Genomic DNA, 14,463 nt, shown 5'->3' on the forward strand with positions numbered 1-14,463 from the left:
GGTAGAAAAAGGATGCCCAGTTAAATTTTGACTTCATAGAAACAATTCTTTTTAGTATATGTTTAGCTACAAACAAATCCTAAATATATATGCTAAATAGACATTATGCTGAATATATAGTATATATACATATGCTAAATACATACAGTATATATACATATGCTAAATAAATGTAATTATTATATTAAATATGAATTATACTAAGTAATATTATTTAGTTTAAGCATACAGCTAATAATATACTAAATATATGCTAAATATATTTTGTATTAAACATATATACTGTATATTTATATACTAAACACATGCACCCTACTAAATATAAATAATACTAAATAATTTTTTAGTGTAAGTGTTCAGGTAGAAATAAATTAGATAGAAGACATCCAGATAAACTTATTCTAAAAACTACCAGTTTATCTGAAATTGGAATTTCACTGGGTGTCACGTGTCCCCTACCCTTGTCCTGAGAGGAGTCTGGGAGGAAGAGGGTGAGCAGTGGCTGGCAGGGGACTCCTGGAAGTGAAGTGACAGCGTGTCACTCGTGTCCCAGGGCCACAGCAGCCCTGGAGTAGAGCCCGAGCCAGTGCCCCAGGGGGTCACTTGTCCCCTTCGGTCCCTTTCAGTGTTTCTAATAAGAGACAATAGTCTGCCTGATCTCCTCTCTCTGGACATGGTCAGGGATGTCCATGACACAAGGGCAGGGGTGCCCTTCCCACAGAAGAGTATGGAAAGAGCCAGCTGAGGCCATGCTGCAGGAGGGCCGGGGACCCACCAGCCCGGGAGTTCAGGCACCCACTTTGAGCCTCCTGGGGGAGCAGAATTTAGCCACAGTCCATTTACTCCAATGCTTGGCTTCTTTGCACTTGTAAGGCAAGAAACTCACCTTTTTGAGGAACAAAGTTTGCTCATCCTTCAAGGGCATTGTAGAGAGAACCGTTCAAAATTTCTTGGGTGAGCTGCTTTAACTCAGTTTTGAAATGGGAATGCAGAGGAGTTTCCATGCTGTCCCGTTTCTCTGGCTCATACCCAGGCATCTCTCCACTCTGGGCTGGGATCTGTCTTGCAAGGGAGCCTTTGTTGTCTCCCAACAATGGGTTAGAACCCGCCATCTAAAACTTGTCAGTTCCCTTGGCTGTCTTGAGAATAGGATGTGAGTTCCTTGAGGGACAGGACTGTGTCTCAATTATCATAGCCTCAAAGTGCAGGACAGTGTCTGACATCAGGGAATCTTCTGGTGCTTCTATACCTTGAAATTTAATATGTTTAAGAAGAGGCTTAACTGAGCTCTAGCCCTAACCAACATCCTGGGTGAGGTTGGTGCCCAGGCCTCCATTGCAGGCATTTCTTTGGTCTGCCTGGATGGTCTTGTGTAACGACGTGACCTCCCTCACACTCCCGCCCTCTGTTTTGAATTCTCCTAATGCTTTGACTCGATGTGCCTTTGACTCACTTGGTGTTGGGTTTTGCTGTTGAAGGTAACGCCCCCCCTCCCAAGAAGATCACGTCCTGGTTTCTCTCCAAGGGGCAGGGAAAGACGCGGGACGACTCTGCCGACTACATCCCCCATGACATTTACGTGATCGGCACCCAAGAGGACCCCCTGAGTGAGAAGGAGTGGCTGGAGATCCTCAAACACTCCCTGCAAGAAATCACCAGTGTGACTTTTAAAACAGTGAGCAGCTGGCCGCACCGTGGGTGGGCTTCCGGGACAGGATCTTTGCTCGGCTGGGCTGTCTCAGAGGCAAGGGCGGGCTCAGCCTATCAGCTCTGTTTTCAAGGATGTCTGGAGGCCCCCACTGAGAGATGCGTCTGTATTCAGAAATAAATGAGATCTGTGGGGTATTGCTGAAAACCACTGAGTCCTCTATCTTCCCACCCTTGGTCAGCCCCGGTTCTCATCTTTAGGATGCTTTGTCTCACCTATCAAGCATCGTTGGGAGTCCCCTGAAGGGTTGGGATTACAGACAGGATACCCTACACCCAGGGGCTGCGGCTGGGGCTGGGTGTGAATCACTGTGCCCTGGTTCACACCCTACACTTGAGCCGAGTATTGCAACGTTGTCCTCCCACCAGGTCGCCATCCATACGCTCTGGAACATCCGCATCGTGGTGCTGGCCAAGCCTGAGCATGAGAACCGGATCAGCCACATCTGTACTGACAACGTGAAGACAGGCATTGCAAACACACTGGGTGAGCAGGGCGGGGACCCTATGTTCCTCCCACACCCTCTGCCTCAACTCACGCGACCACATCATCCTGATCCCACCAGTAGTTCCCCGGGTTATAAACAGAGAGCCTCACATCCTCAGATCCCTGCTCAGTCCTCAGCAAATAGGGGTGGTTAGTCTCCCTGGCTGAAACTCACTCAGGGTCTACACCAGCAGTCCCAGGGATCTAGCTAAAAGGCAGGTTCTGACTCAGTAGATCTTGGGTGGAACCCAGGGTTCCAAGTTTCTGACAGGTTCCCAGGCGACTTGAGCGCTGCTGGTCAGCCTGTGGGACCCACTTTGAGTAGCAAGAACCTAGAACAGGGATTGGCCGACTTTTGCAGGAAAGGGAAGGGCCTGATAGTAAGTATTTCAGGCTTTGCAGGCCACTCAACACTATTCCTCCCTGCCTTTCTGGGAGGAAAGCAGCCACAGTCAACCCAGAAAGCAAATGGGAGTGGCTGTGTGCCAGTGAGACCTTCCTTATAAGACAGGCGGGAGGTGGCTGGCCCCTGCCCTCGGTCCCTGTGCACCAGGTTGGATCTGGAAACGCTGGTGTCAGTGGAGAGTCACTGGCTTCAGAGAGCAGTAACAAGGGCAAGAAGTCTTCATGAGTGTAAGAGTGCAAGCCTGTGTGTGTGTGTAGGATGTGTGTGTGAGTAGGTCTGTGTATGTGAGTTTGTGTGAGTGAGAGCGTGCATGTGAGTGTGTGAGCCTGTGTAGGTGTGAGAGTTTATGGTTGTGTGTTTGTGAGCGTGTTTATGTAAGTCCATGTGTGAGCGTACCACCCCGTATCTATGAGTGTGTGTCTATATGTGTGTGAGTCTATGCATGTGTTTGAGTGTGTTTATGTGAGTCTATGTATGTGAGTCCATGTGTGAGCGTACCACCCATATCTATGAGTGTGTGAGTATCTGTATGCGTGTGTGAGTCCATGCATATGTGTTTGTGTGTGTTTATGTGAGTCTACATATGTGAGTCCGTGTGTGAGTGTACCACCCCGTATCTATGAGTGTGTGTGTCCATGCATGTGTTTGTGTGTTTATGTGAGTCTATGTATGTGAGTCCCTGTGTGAGCATACCACCCCATATGTATAAGTGTGTGTGTCTGTGTATGTGTCCATTCATGTGTTTGTGAGTGTGTTTATGTGAGTCTATGTATGAGTCCGTGTGTGTGTACCACTCCATATCTATGAGTGTGCGAGTGTCTATGTGTGTGTGAGTCCATGCATGTGTGTTTGTGAGTGTGTGTTTATGTGAGTCTATGTATGTGAGTCCGTGTGTGAGTGTACCATCCCATATCTATGAGTGTGTGTGTGTTCATGCATCTGTGTTTGTGAGTGTGTTTATGTGAGTCTATGTATGTGAGTCCATGTGTGAGTGTACCACCCCGTATCTATGAGTGTGTGTGAGTCCATGCATGTGTTTGTGAGTGTCTTTATGTGAGTCTATGTATGTGAGTCCGTGTATGAGTGTACCACCCCATATCTATGAGTGTGTGAATGTCTGTGTGTGTGTGAGTCCATGCATGTGTGTTTGTGTGTGTTTATGAGAGTCTAGGTATGTGAGGGTGGGTGTCCGAGTGCATGTGCATAAGTGCTAGAGCCTCTCTGTGTGTGTGTGTGTGTGTGTGTGTGTGTGCACGCATGTGTGCATGTGGGGTGTTACACACACAGGGCTCCAGGGCTGGCATCAGGGGCGAGGCCAGTGGTTTTTGGTGGTTGGAGTCAGTGGAGTCAGGAACAGGACAGAGTCCCAGAGATAACAGGAAATAGAAGAATTGCTGCAATTGAACGTGCAAAGCTCTCTCAGCTTTTCTGCTGACAAACCGCAAACTGCCCGCGTCCACCCCCACTCGTCCCCCTTCCTTCCTGCCACAGTAGAAGGGTGGGGCTGGCGTGGCTGTCCTGGCTGCGCCCACGCCCTCCTGCTGCCCAGGAACAGTCCCGGGTGTGGATTCCATCGCTCCCTGGGCTTCCAGTCCCTCCCACCAGCCCCTGCCCAGCTGTGCAGAATATGCTCGGACCTCCTGGGGCCACATAAAACCACCCCCTCAGCCAGACCAGTTCCTGGTCATCCTGGCCTTGGGGCTGGGCACCGGGTCAGCTTCTGAGCAGGCAGGAGCTCTGCTCATGTGGACCTGACACACATTGCATGAGCAGACGGGAGGGAAAGAAGCCAGTTCCTGGGAGGGAGCGCGCTGGCGAAGGAGTGTGTGGCGTGGGCAGAGAGCAGAGGTCAGGGGCCTCCCTGAGAAGGGCAGTGCGACTGGCATCTGAGGGGTGAGGAGAAAGGCCTGGCCAGAGTCCCAGCTTTATGACCATTGCAGGGCAGCTTCTGGGCTGTGCAGCTCACACACACCTTCCCCTCCTTCCCCTCCTCTCTGCCCTGGGGCCAGCCTCCCTCCTCCACTCCCCTGAAATGGCTCCAAGCCATAATTTGGACAGGACAGGAACAGCAAATGCTGGTCGGCGTGGTAGGCTCACGCCTGTAATCCCAGCACTTTGGAAGGCCGAGGCAGGTGGATCACTTGAGTTCAGGAGTTCGAGACCAGCCTGGCCAACATGGTGAAATCCCATCTCTACTAAAAATACAAAAATTAGTTGGATGTGGTGGTGCGCACTTGTAATCCCAGCTGCTTGGGAGGCTGAGGCAGGAGAATCGCTTGAACCCGAGAGGTGGAGGTTGCAGTGAGCTGAGATCATGCCACTGTACTCCAGCCTGGGTGACACAGACTTTATCTCAAATTAGAAAAAAATAATACAAACACTCGGGCAGGGACTTTTATTATTCCCATTCGCAGATGAAGAAACAGAGTCTATGGCGATGATCCACAACTTGCCCAAGGCCCAGGGATAAGAAAGTGGTGGGGAGGGATTGAAACCAGGCTGTCGGGACCGGAACCAGTTGCTCAGTTCCAGGTCACCCTCCCGGGTTGGGGGCAGAGGGGCAGGGTTGGAGAGCTAGGTGCAGTGGAGAGGGCTGGAGGGCAGAAAGCCTGTGTACTCCCCCACTGGGTCCTGAGGAGGCTGAGCCAGGTGATATCCAGGGGTCCCTTCAGCCTATGGCCTATCCGGAGCTGTCCAACCAAAAGAAAATGGGGCCGGGTGCGGTGGTTCACGCCTGTAATCCTAGCACTTTGGGAGGCCGAGGCAGGCAGATTGCCGGAGCTCAGTAGTTTGAGACCAACCTGGGCAACACAGTGAAACCTTGGCTCTACTAAAATACAAAAAATTAGCTGGGTGTGGTGGTGCGCACCTGTAGTCCCAGCTACTCGGGAGGCGGAGACAGGAGAATTGCTTGAACCTGGGAGACGGAGGTTGCAGTGAGCAGAGATCATGCCACTGTACTCCAGCCTGGGAGACAGAGTGAGACTCCGTCTCCAAAAAAAAGAGAAAGAAAGAAAAGAAAATGGGAGCCAAATAGATAATAAATAAATAGATTTATGATCAAAATAGATTACAATTTGATCTATTATGATCAATAGATCAAATTTTCTAGTAGCCACATTAAAAAGGAAACAAGTGAAATTAATTTCAATAATAGATTTTATTGAACTTCATACATCCAAAATACAATTATTTCAATAGATATTCAATGTAAAAGGTTATTAGATATTTTACAGTCTGTGTTTCTTACCAAGGCCACAATTCCAATGTGTATTTTACACTCACAACCCGTCTCATTTTGTACCAGCCACATTTCAGGTGTTTGATAGTCACCCGTGGCCTGTGCCTGTGTTGGACAGAGCAGGTTCTCACCTGCGTGTGTCAGAATCAACTAGAGCAGGGGTTGACAAGCGTTTTCCATAGAAGGCCAGATGGTGAATATTCTAGGCTCTTTGGGCCACACAACTGTCACAGTGCTTCAGCTCTGCCATCGTAGTCTGAAAGCAGCTACAGACAATCCAGAAGTCAATAGGCATGGCTGTGTTCCAGTAACATGTTCTTTATGAACACTGAAATTTGAATTTCGTATTTTCATGAATGACAAAGATTGTTTTTCTTTTGAATTGTTTCCAACCATTTACAAATGTAAAACCATTTGCAGCTGGCAGTGAGCCAGCATTTGCCCACCACTGACACTGGAGGGCTTGTCAAACACAGATTACTGGGCCCCATCCCAGGATTTCGGATTCAGTAGGTCTGGGGTGGGGCTGAGAATCTGCCCTTCCATGAAGTTCCCAGGTGATGTGCAGCTGCTGGTCCAGGGAACATCCTTTGGGAACCACTGACCTGGAACAGATCAGAACGTTGGCAGAAAAAGGTGTGATCTCAGTGTGGGTTTTTGGTCTCCCCAGGAACCTTGAATTCGCTGGGAGGGAGATCAGCCCACCTAGGCTGGAACCTTCTGAATCTTCCCAGGGCTTCTGGCTGCCCACTTAGCACCCTGGTCACTTTAGAGAGAGATGCCAGGGGAGGATCGCAGCAGCCGCCTTCCTCTGCCCCGCGGAGAAGCCTGAGGCTGCCGCCATCTGCACTGCTCCTGCATTTTCTCATCTCCCCCTCTCTGCCCAGCAGCTCCCACCCCGCACGACCCCGTTTCGCCCTCCCCTTGCCAGCTCCTCACTCACAGCACCTCTCACCCTGCCTTCAGGTGATTTCTGGCCCCTTGGCAATTGTGTCTGTTTGATATTTTTATTCTTCTTTCTGCTCTTCTTTTTAGGGAACAAGGGAGCCGTGGGGGTGTCGTTCATGTTCAATGGAACCTCTTTAGGGTTCGTCAACAGCCACTTGACTTCGGGAAGTGAAAAGAAACTCAGGTAATGGAACTCCTTCCCCACAAGAGTGTGCATTTGGGCTGTCTGCCCAGACACGCCTCACACCTCTAAGCACCAGAAGGACCTGCTCAGCTCCTGCCTTTGACCCTGTGGATGTCCTGTGGCCTTTCAGGGCCCACCGCAGTCTCATTAAAGGCAACTGCAGCACAATAGTGACCTCACATGTGGAGGAATTTTGTCTGAAGGTCAGAAAAGATATTTCCTTGCGTCGTTAGCCTGGTAGACCCCTAACTAGCACTGTTTCTAAAGCGGAAAGCCTCCTCTGGGGCCTCCTTACAAATCCAAGCTGATCTTGCCTAGCTGGGGCCCAGGAATGAAGACAGCAATCTAGAATCTTCACTGTTCTGATTCTCTGCTGAGCAGATGCTGCTGCTCCAGGGCCCCTGCCCTCTGTGCACCCAGTGTGGCCTCAAATGCCCTTTGCATCCTGCCTGTGCCATATTTGCACACTAAGGTGGTCTGCTGCAGCAGGGCTGGAGGGCTAAGTCTCACTTTCCCCCACCTGCTATGCTCCTCACCCCCCACCTATGGCAGGAGTGACTTCCTGCCACAGTGGAGGGGGAACCAGTGACCCCGTGCTAGATGGCCGCTTTTTTCTTGCATTAGGCGAAACCAAAACTATATGAACATTCTCCGGTTCCTGGCCCTGGGCGACAAGAAGCTGAGTCCCTTTAACATCACTCACCGCTTCACGCACCTCTTCTGGTTTGGGGATCTTAACTACCGTGTGGATCTGCCTACCTGGGTAAGGGGCTGCCCGCCTGGGGCTGGGGCTGGGGCTGTATGAGATGGAGGCTCCCTTGAGTCCGCTTGGGGCAGGTGGTCGTGGAGACACGTGAACCAAGTGGGCTGAGGCGGCTGCTCCCCTTGGGGGCTCAACGCTGTTTCCATTACTGAGCCTCAGCCGCTCCTCACGGTTCCCCTGTGCTCACACCTGGTTCCCATAACCGTCACAGCCACCCTGCCACCATCACTCTGCAGCCCGGGTCATCCAGCTGCCCGCCCCCAGCCCCGAAGCTTGCCAGGCCTGGATCAGCAGGGCTTCTCACCAGAGGCCCGGGCATGTTCTATTTCCAGGAGGCAGAAACCATCATCCAGAAAATCAAGCAGCAGCAGTACGCAGACCTCCTGTCCCACGACCAGCTGCTCACAGAGAGGAGGGAGCAGAAGGTCTTCCTGCACTTCGGTAAGAGCAGCAGCCCCGGCCGGGCGCGGTGGCTCATGCCTGTAATCCCAGCACTTTGGGAGGCCGAGGCGGGCGGATTACGAGGTCAGGAGATCAAGACCATCCTGGCTAATATGGTGAAACCCCGTCTCTACTTAAAAAAAATACAAAAAATTAGCCAGGCGTGGTGGCGGGCACCTGTAGTCCCAGCTACTTGGGAGGCTGAGGCAGGAGAATGGCGTGAACCCGGGAGGTGGAGCTTGCAGTGAGCCGAGATCACGCCACTGCACTCCAGCCTGGGCAGCAAAGCGAGACTCTGTCTCAAAAAAAAAAAAAAAAAATCAACAGCCTCTCCTCTTGGAGCCTTTCCAGCCATCCTTTCGTCCCCTTTCCCCCAATTTCCTACCAGAAGAATAGGGAAAATTGGCCAGATGCAAAACCTGGGGAATCAGAATTGAAATGAAAGTCTCTCTGTTTCAGAGGAGGAAGAAATCACGTTTGCCCCAACCTACCGTTTTGAAAGACTGACTCGGGACAAATATGCCTACACCAAGCAGAAAGCGACAGGGGTGAGTCCTCTTCATAGACACCTCCCCTGCCCCTCCATCTCCTCCCCGCTCGTGTCTGTTCCCAAAAGGTGAACAGAAAGTGTCTTCATCCATTAGGCAAAAAAAAAAAAAAAAAAAAGGAAAGAAAAAAATTAGAAAGCACATGCTGATTTGTGTTACAGAGTAAATGGGCAGCCACACTTGTGCACTGCTTTGAGCTGGGAAAATAACCCTTGTGATTTACCTTCTGTCCAGATACTCTAAGATGCTGAGAGGATTTTAAAGTATTATTTCCTTAACTGGGTTCTGAAGATCATTTTTTTAAAGTCCCGTGATCAAATATATTTGCTAAACTGCCGAGTGAATTAACATTAAGCAGGTTTCTTCGCTGCAGGACTTACCAGAGCCTTTATGGGCCCAAGAGGATTGTGGTTCTCCATGAGGAAATCTGTATGCCAAACTCAGTTATTCATGGAACACCAATTAATATCTTATGAGGCCACTTGTTTTCCAAGGAACAGTGTTTGGGGAAAGATGCAATAAAATATGTATTCATTTGTTCAAAGATATTTCCTGATGGCCTATTATGGGTTAGGCACTCTCCTAGGTGATGGGAGAGCAAAGATGTCTACTCCAGGGACTTCACAGTAGGAAAAGCAAGACAAATATGCAACTAGCTGTAGCCAGAGCCAGAATATGACAATGCCAGGGCAGGGAAGGATCAGGGAAGCCAGCCCCTGGCAGGGTTCAAGGGTCGAATGGCTGAGGCAGTGAGGTACCCAGGCCCGCTAGAAGCCTAGGGCAATAGAGCACAAGCTCAAAGTGTCATCTGAAAGAGTTCTGGGCCCCATCTGGGCTCAGGGGCAAGTGAAGAACTGGACGTGGGAGAGGAAGGCCAAGCGCTGGGTGGATTTTAGAACAGAGCAGGAGAGGAAGAGAATACAACTGAGAGGACAGGAGGCGATCCCGGACTGCTGTCACCCACGAGGCTGGGAACCCCAGGATGGGACACCCTGTTCTGCAGGGTCCACTGCCTGCTGTGTGGGTAAGGTCACCTGGCCCAAAGGCACTGTCAGAGCAGGTCCATGTGGATCCCTGTGCAGGCTGGTGAAGGATGGCTTGGTTTGACGTGAGTTTAAGTTGAGGCAGATGAGGGCCTGAGATGGGAGAGTGGCCGGTCCTAGATGCCAGGATGACAGGCCACAGGGGGCCACTGCAAGCTCTGCCAGGCACCGGTGCGTCAGAGTGGCATGTGTAGAATTGTGGTGGGCATTGCAGTAAAGGATGAGGACGCAGCAGGGGCATTGGTGAGGAGGCCGTTGTGCACATTCAGCTGAGCAACAGCTAGGGTCGAATCAGGGAAAAAACAGTGAAAATGAAAGAAAGGGGGAAAGCAGGATATATTGGGAGACCTGATTGCCATTGATAAAAACTGGAAAATCACAAGGTGGAGCTGGCTTGAAGGGGAAAAAAATAGAACTTGTTTTCAGACTTACTGATTGTATGACATTAGCGGAAGAACCCAGAGAAAATACCCAGAAGGCAGCTGAAAATAGTGATGCATCGCTTAACAACGGGGATGTGTTCCAAGAAGCGTGTCATTAGGTGACTTCGTCATTGTGGGAACCTCATGGAGTGTATATACACAAAGCCCACTTCAGTTAGATGGTGTGGCCTATTGATCCTAGACTACAAACCCATATAGCATGTTACTTTACTGAATACTGTAGGCAACTGTAACACAATGATAAGTTTTTGTGTATCTAAACATTAAAAAGGTACAGTAAAAATATGCTATAAAAAGAAAAAAATGGGCTGGGTGCAGTGGCTCATGCCTATAATCCCAGCACTTTGGGAGGCCGAGGTGGGTGGATCACTTGAGGTTACGAGTTCAAGGCCAGCCTGGCCAACATGGTGAAACCTTGTCTCTACTAAAAATACAAAAATTAGCCATGCATGGCGGTACACACCTGTAACCCCAGCTCCTCGGGAGGCTGAGGCAAGAGAATCGCTTGAACCCGGGAGACGGAAGTTGCAGTGAGGCGAGATCGTGCCATTGCACACCAGCCTGGGTGACAGAGCAAGACTCTGTCTCAAAAAAAAAAAAAAAAAAAAGAAGGTGGTACACCTGTATAGGGCACTTACCATGAATGAAGCGTGCAGGCTTGGAAGTTGCTCTGGGTGAGTCCGCAAGTAAGTGAATGAGCGTGAAGGCCGAGGACATTACTGTGCACTGCTGTAGACCTTACAAACACTGTACACTTAGGCTACCCTACATTTATTTTTTAAATTTTCTTTTTTCAATAATAAACTAACCTTGGCTTACTGTAATTTTTTTATTTATAAGCTTTTTATAAACAATTTAATTTTTGATGCTTTTGTAATAAAATGTAGCTTAAAATACAAACACATTGTACAACTGTACTGAAATATTTTCTTTCTTTATATTCTTAATCTATAAGCTTTTTTTCTAGTTTTAAAATTTCATAACTCTCATTTACATTGACTTTTTTGTTGAAAATTAAGACATAGGCCGGGCACCGTGGCTTATGCTTGTAATCCCAGCATTTTGAGAGGCCGAGGCGGGTGAGTCACCTGAGGTCAAGAGTTCGAGACCAGCCTGGTCAACATGGCAAAACTCTGTCTCTACTAAAAATACAAAAATTAGCCAGGCGTGGTGGTGCGCACCTGTAATCCCAGCTACTTGGGAGGCTGAGACAGGAGAATCGCTTGAACCCTGGAAGCAGAGGTTGCAGCGAACCGAGATCACGCAACTGCACTCCAGCTTGGAGCAAGGCTCCGTCTCAATAAAAAAAAAAAAAAAACCATAAATGCACACATTAGCCTAGGCTGACACGGGCTCAGGATGGTCAATGACATTATCTCCCACCTCCACATCTCGTCCCACTGGAAGGTCCTCGGGGCAATAACATGGAGCTATCATCTCCTATGATGACAATGCCTTCTTCTGGTACCTCCGGAAGGACTTGCCTGAGGCTATTTTATAGTTAACATTTTCTTATAAGTAGGAATACACTCTAATGATAAATAATATCATAAGCACGGAAATGAGTGACAGTTGTTTATCATTATCAAATATTATGTACTGAACAGAATTGTACTGTTATGCTTTTGCACAACTGGCAGTGCAGTGGGCTGGTTTGCACCAGCGTCCCCAGAAGCACGTGAGTAATGTGTTGCGCTGTGATGTGATGACAGCTACAGCATCACTAGGTGATGGGGATTTTCCAGCTCCATTATAATTTTGTAGGACCTCTGTCCTATATGCAGTCCATTATTGTGGTACATGACTATTTGTGGAGCCCCACGGGTAATTCTCAGGGGCAGCCGATGCAGAGAACTGCAACATTAAGAAGTAACTGTTTAGGCTGGGCACGGTGGCTCATGCCTGTATTCCCAACACTTTGGGAGCTGAGGCTGGTAAATTATTTGAGGTCAGGAGTTCAAGACCAGCCTGGGCAACATGGTGAAACCTCATCTCTACTGAAAATACAAAAATTGGCCAGGCGTGGTGGCACACTCCTGTGGTCCCAGCTACTCAGAAGGCTGAGTCAGGAGAATTGTTTGGATCCGGCAGGCAGAGGTTGCAGTGAGCTGAGATTGCCCCACTGCACTCCAGCCTGGGCAACAGAGTGAGACCCTGTCTCAAAAAAAAAAAAAAAAAAAAAAAAGATGTAACTAACTGTTTGGCAGAATCAATGAAAACTAAAAATCCACCTATTCTATGATTCAGTAATTCCACTTTGGTGTGTGTTCAAGAGAAATTTGTATATTTGTTCACCAAAAATAGGTATAAGAATGTTTGGCTGGGCATGGTGGCTCATGCCTGTAATCCCAGAGCTTTGGGAGGCCAAGGCAGGTGAATCACCTGAGGTCAGGAGTTCGAGAACAGTCTGGCCAACACGGCGAAACCCGTCTCTACTAAAAATACAAAAATTAGCCTGGCATGCTGGTGGGCGCCTGTAATCCCAGCTACTCGGGAGGCTGAGGCAGGAGAATCACTGGAACCTGGGAGGTGGAGATTGTAGTGAGCCGAGACCATGCCACTGCACTCCAACCTCAGCAACAGGGCGAAACTCTATCTCAAAAAAAAAAAAAAAAGAATGTTTATGGCAGCTTTGTTTGTAATCTTCAAAACTGAAAACAACCCTATGTCCATTAACAGTAGAGTAGATAAATGTGATACTTATAAACAATGGAACTTTTATAAGCAATAAAGTGGCTGAAGGAGTCCAACATAAAAGAGTATCTACTGAGCCAGTCCATTTATATAAGTTCAAACAAATTAATCAATGAAGATGTTAGTCGCACTAATGCTCACCTTTAGGAGGCTCTGGTATTGACAAGGAAGGCATATGAGGGAACCGTTAGGATGATGGCGGTTTTCTATATCTTGCTCTGGGTAGTGGGTAAGTGGGTATATACAAACATAAAAATTCATGGGACTGTACACTTACGGTTAGTACACTTTATGTAAGTTGTACCTAAAGTGTTTTTAAAAAGTGAATGGTTCAGAAGTAGAGAGAATGAAAATAAAACTTTTTTTTTTTTTTTTGAGATGGAGTTTTGCTGTTATTGCCCAGGCTGGAGGGCAGTGGTGCAATCTCAGCTCACCACAACCTCCACCTTCTGGGTTCAAGCGATTCTCCTGCCTCAGCCTCCTGAGTAGCTGGGATTACAGGCATGTGCCACCACTCCTGGATAATTGTGTATTTTTAGTAGAGATGGGGTTTCACCATGTTGGTCAGGCTGGTCTCGAACTCCCGACCTCAGGTGATCCATCCGCCTCGGCCTCCCAAAGTGCTGGGATTACAGGTGTGAGCCACCATGCCCAGCCTGAAAATAGAACATTCTTGAAAGAAAATTGGTAAAAGGAAGAAAAGAGAAAAGTAATTGAAGGAGATGACAGAGGTAGGCTCTTTCAGGATGAGTTCCTTTATGTTTGTAGACAGAGAAGAAAGAGCTAGAACATGAGGGGATAAGGATATTGATAAAAGAGGGTTGTTATTGCCAGTTTACCTTGTCTACCCCACCCAATGGACATCTTGCTCATCATTGCAGCCTGAGGCCCTGGAGAGGGCTTGTCATATAGTATTAATAGATACTGTTTGAGTGATTGGATAAGTAGGTAGACGGGTGTGTGAATGGGTCAATGGATGAGTGGATGGGTGCGATGGATGGATAGATGGATGGATGGATGGATGGATGAATAGATGGATGGATGGATGAATAGGCGAATGGATAGGTGGGTGGGTGGATGGATAGATGGATGGATGTGTGGGTGGGTGAATGGATGGATGGCTGGGTGGATAGGTGGATGAATGGGTGAATAGACGGATGGATGGGTGGATGAATGGGTGAATAGATGGATGGATGGATGGATGGATGGATGGATGGATGGATGGATGGATGGACGAACAGATGGATGGATGAATAGGTGAATGGATGGGTGGGTGAGTGGATGGATGGATGGATGGATAGGTGGATGGATAGATGGACGGATGTGTGGGTGGGTGAATGGATGGATGGATGGGTGGATAGGTGGATGAATGGATGAATAGATGGATGGATGGATAGATGGATGGATAGGTGAATGGGTAGGTGGGTGGGTGCAGGGATGGATGGATGGATGGATGAGTAGATGGATGGATGAATAGGAGAATGGGTAGGTGGGTGGGTGGATGGATGGATGTGTGGGTGGGTGGAGGGATGGATGGATGGATGGATGGATGGATGGA

The 14,463-nt window shown here is 48.7% G+C and overlaps 1 protein-coding gene across 2 annotated transcripts in view; it reads left to right on the top strand.

Moving 5' to 3' along the window:
* The window catches only part of INPP5D (inositol polyphosphate-5-phosphatase D), a 149,259-nt gene that overhangs the window by 106,270 nt on the left and 28,526 nt on the right, over nucleotides 1-14,463 (top strand). For both annotated transcript variants that reach the window (XM_054477564.2, XM_054477565.2), the window contains exons 12-17: nucleotides 1,479-1,675; nucleotides 2,077-2,194; nucleotides 6,877-6,973; nucleotides 7,598-7,736; nucleotides 8,069-8,177; nucleotides 8,637-8,725. In XM_054477564.2, the coding sequence (XP_054333539.1) occupies nucleotides 1,479-1,675; nucleotides 2,077-2,194; nucleotides 6,877-6,973; nucleotides 7,598-7,736; nucleotides 8,069-8,177; nucleotides 8,637-8,725 (749 nt within the window). The remainder of the gene's footprint in view (nucleotides 1-1,478; nucleotides 1,676-2,076; nucleotides 2,195-6,876; nucleotides 6,974-7,597; nucleotides 7,737-8,068; nucleotides 8,178-8,636; nucleotides 8,726-14,463) is intronic.

This window comes from Pongo pygmaeus, chromosome 11 (assembly GCF_028885625.2).
Source record: "Pongo pygmaeus isolate AG05252 chromosome 11, NHGRI_mPonPyg2-v2.0_pri, whole genome shotgun sequence".
NCBI classification, from domain to species: Eukaryota; Metazoa; Chordata; class Mammalia; order Primates; family Hominidae; genus Pongo; species Pongo pygmaeus.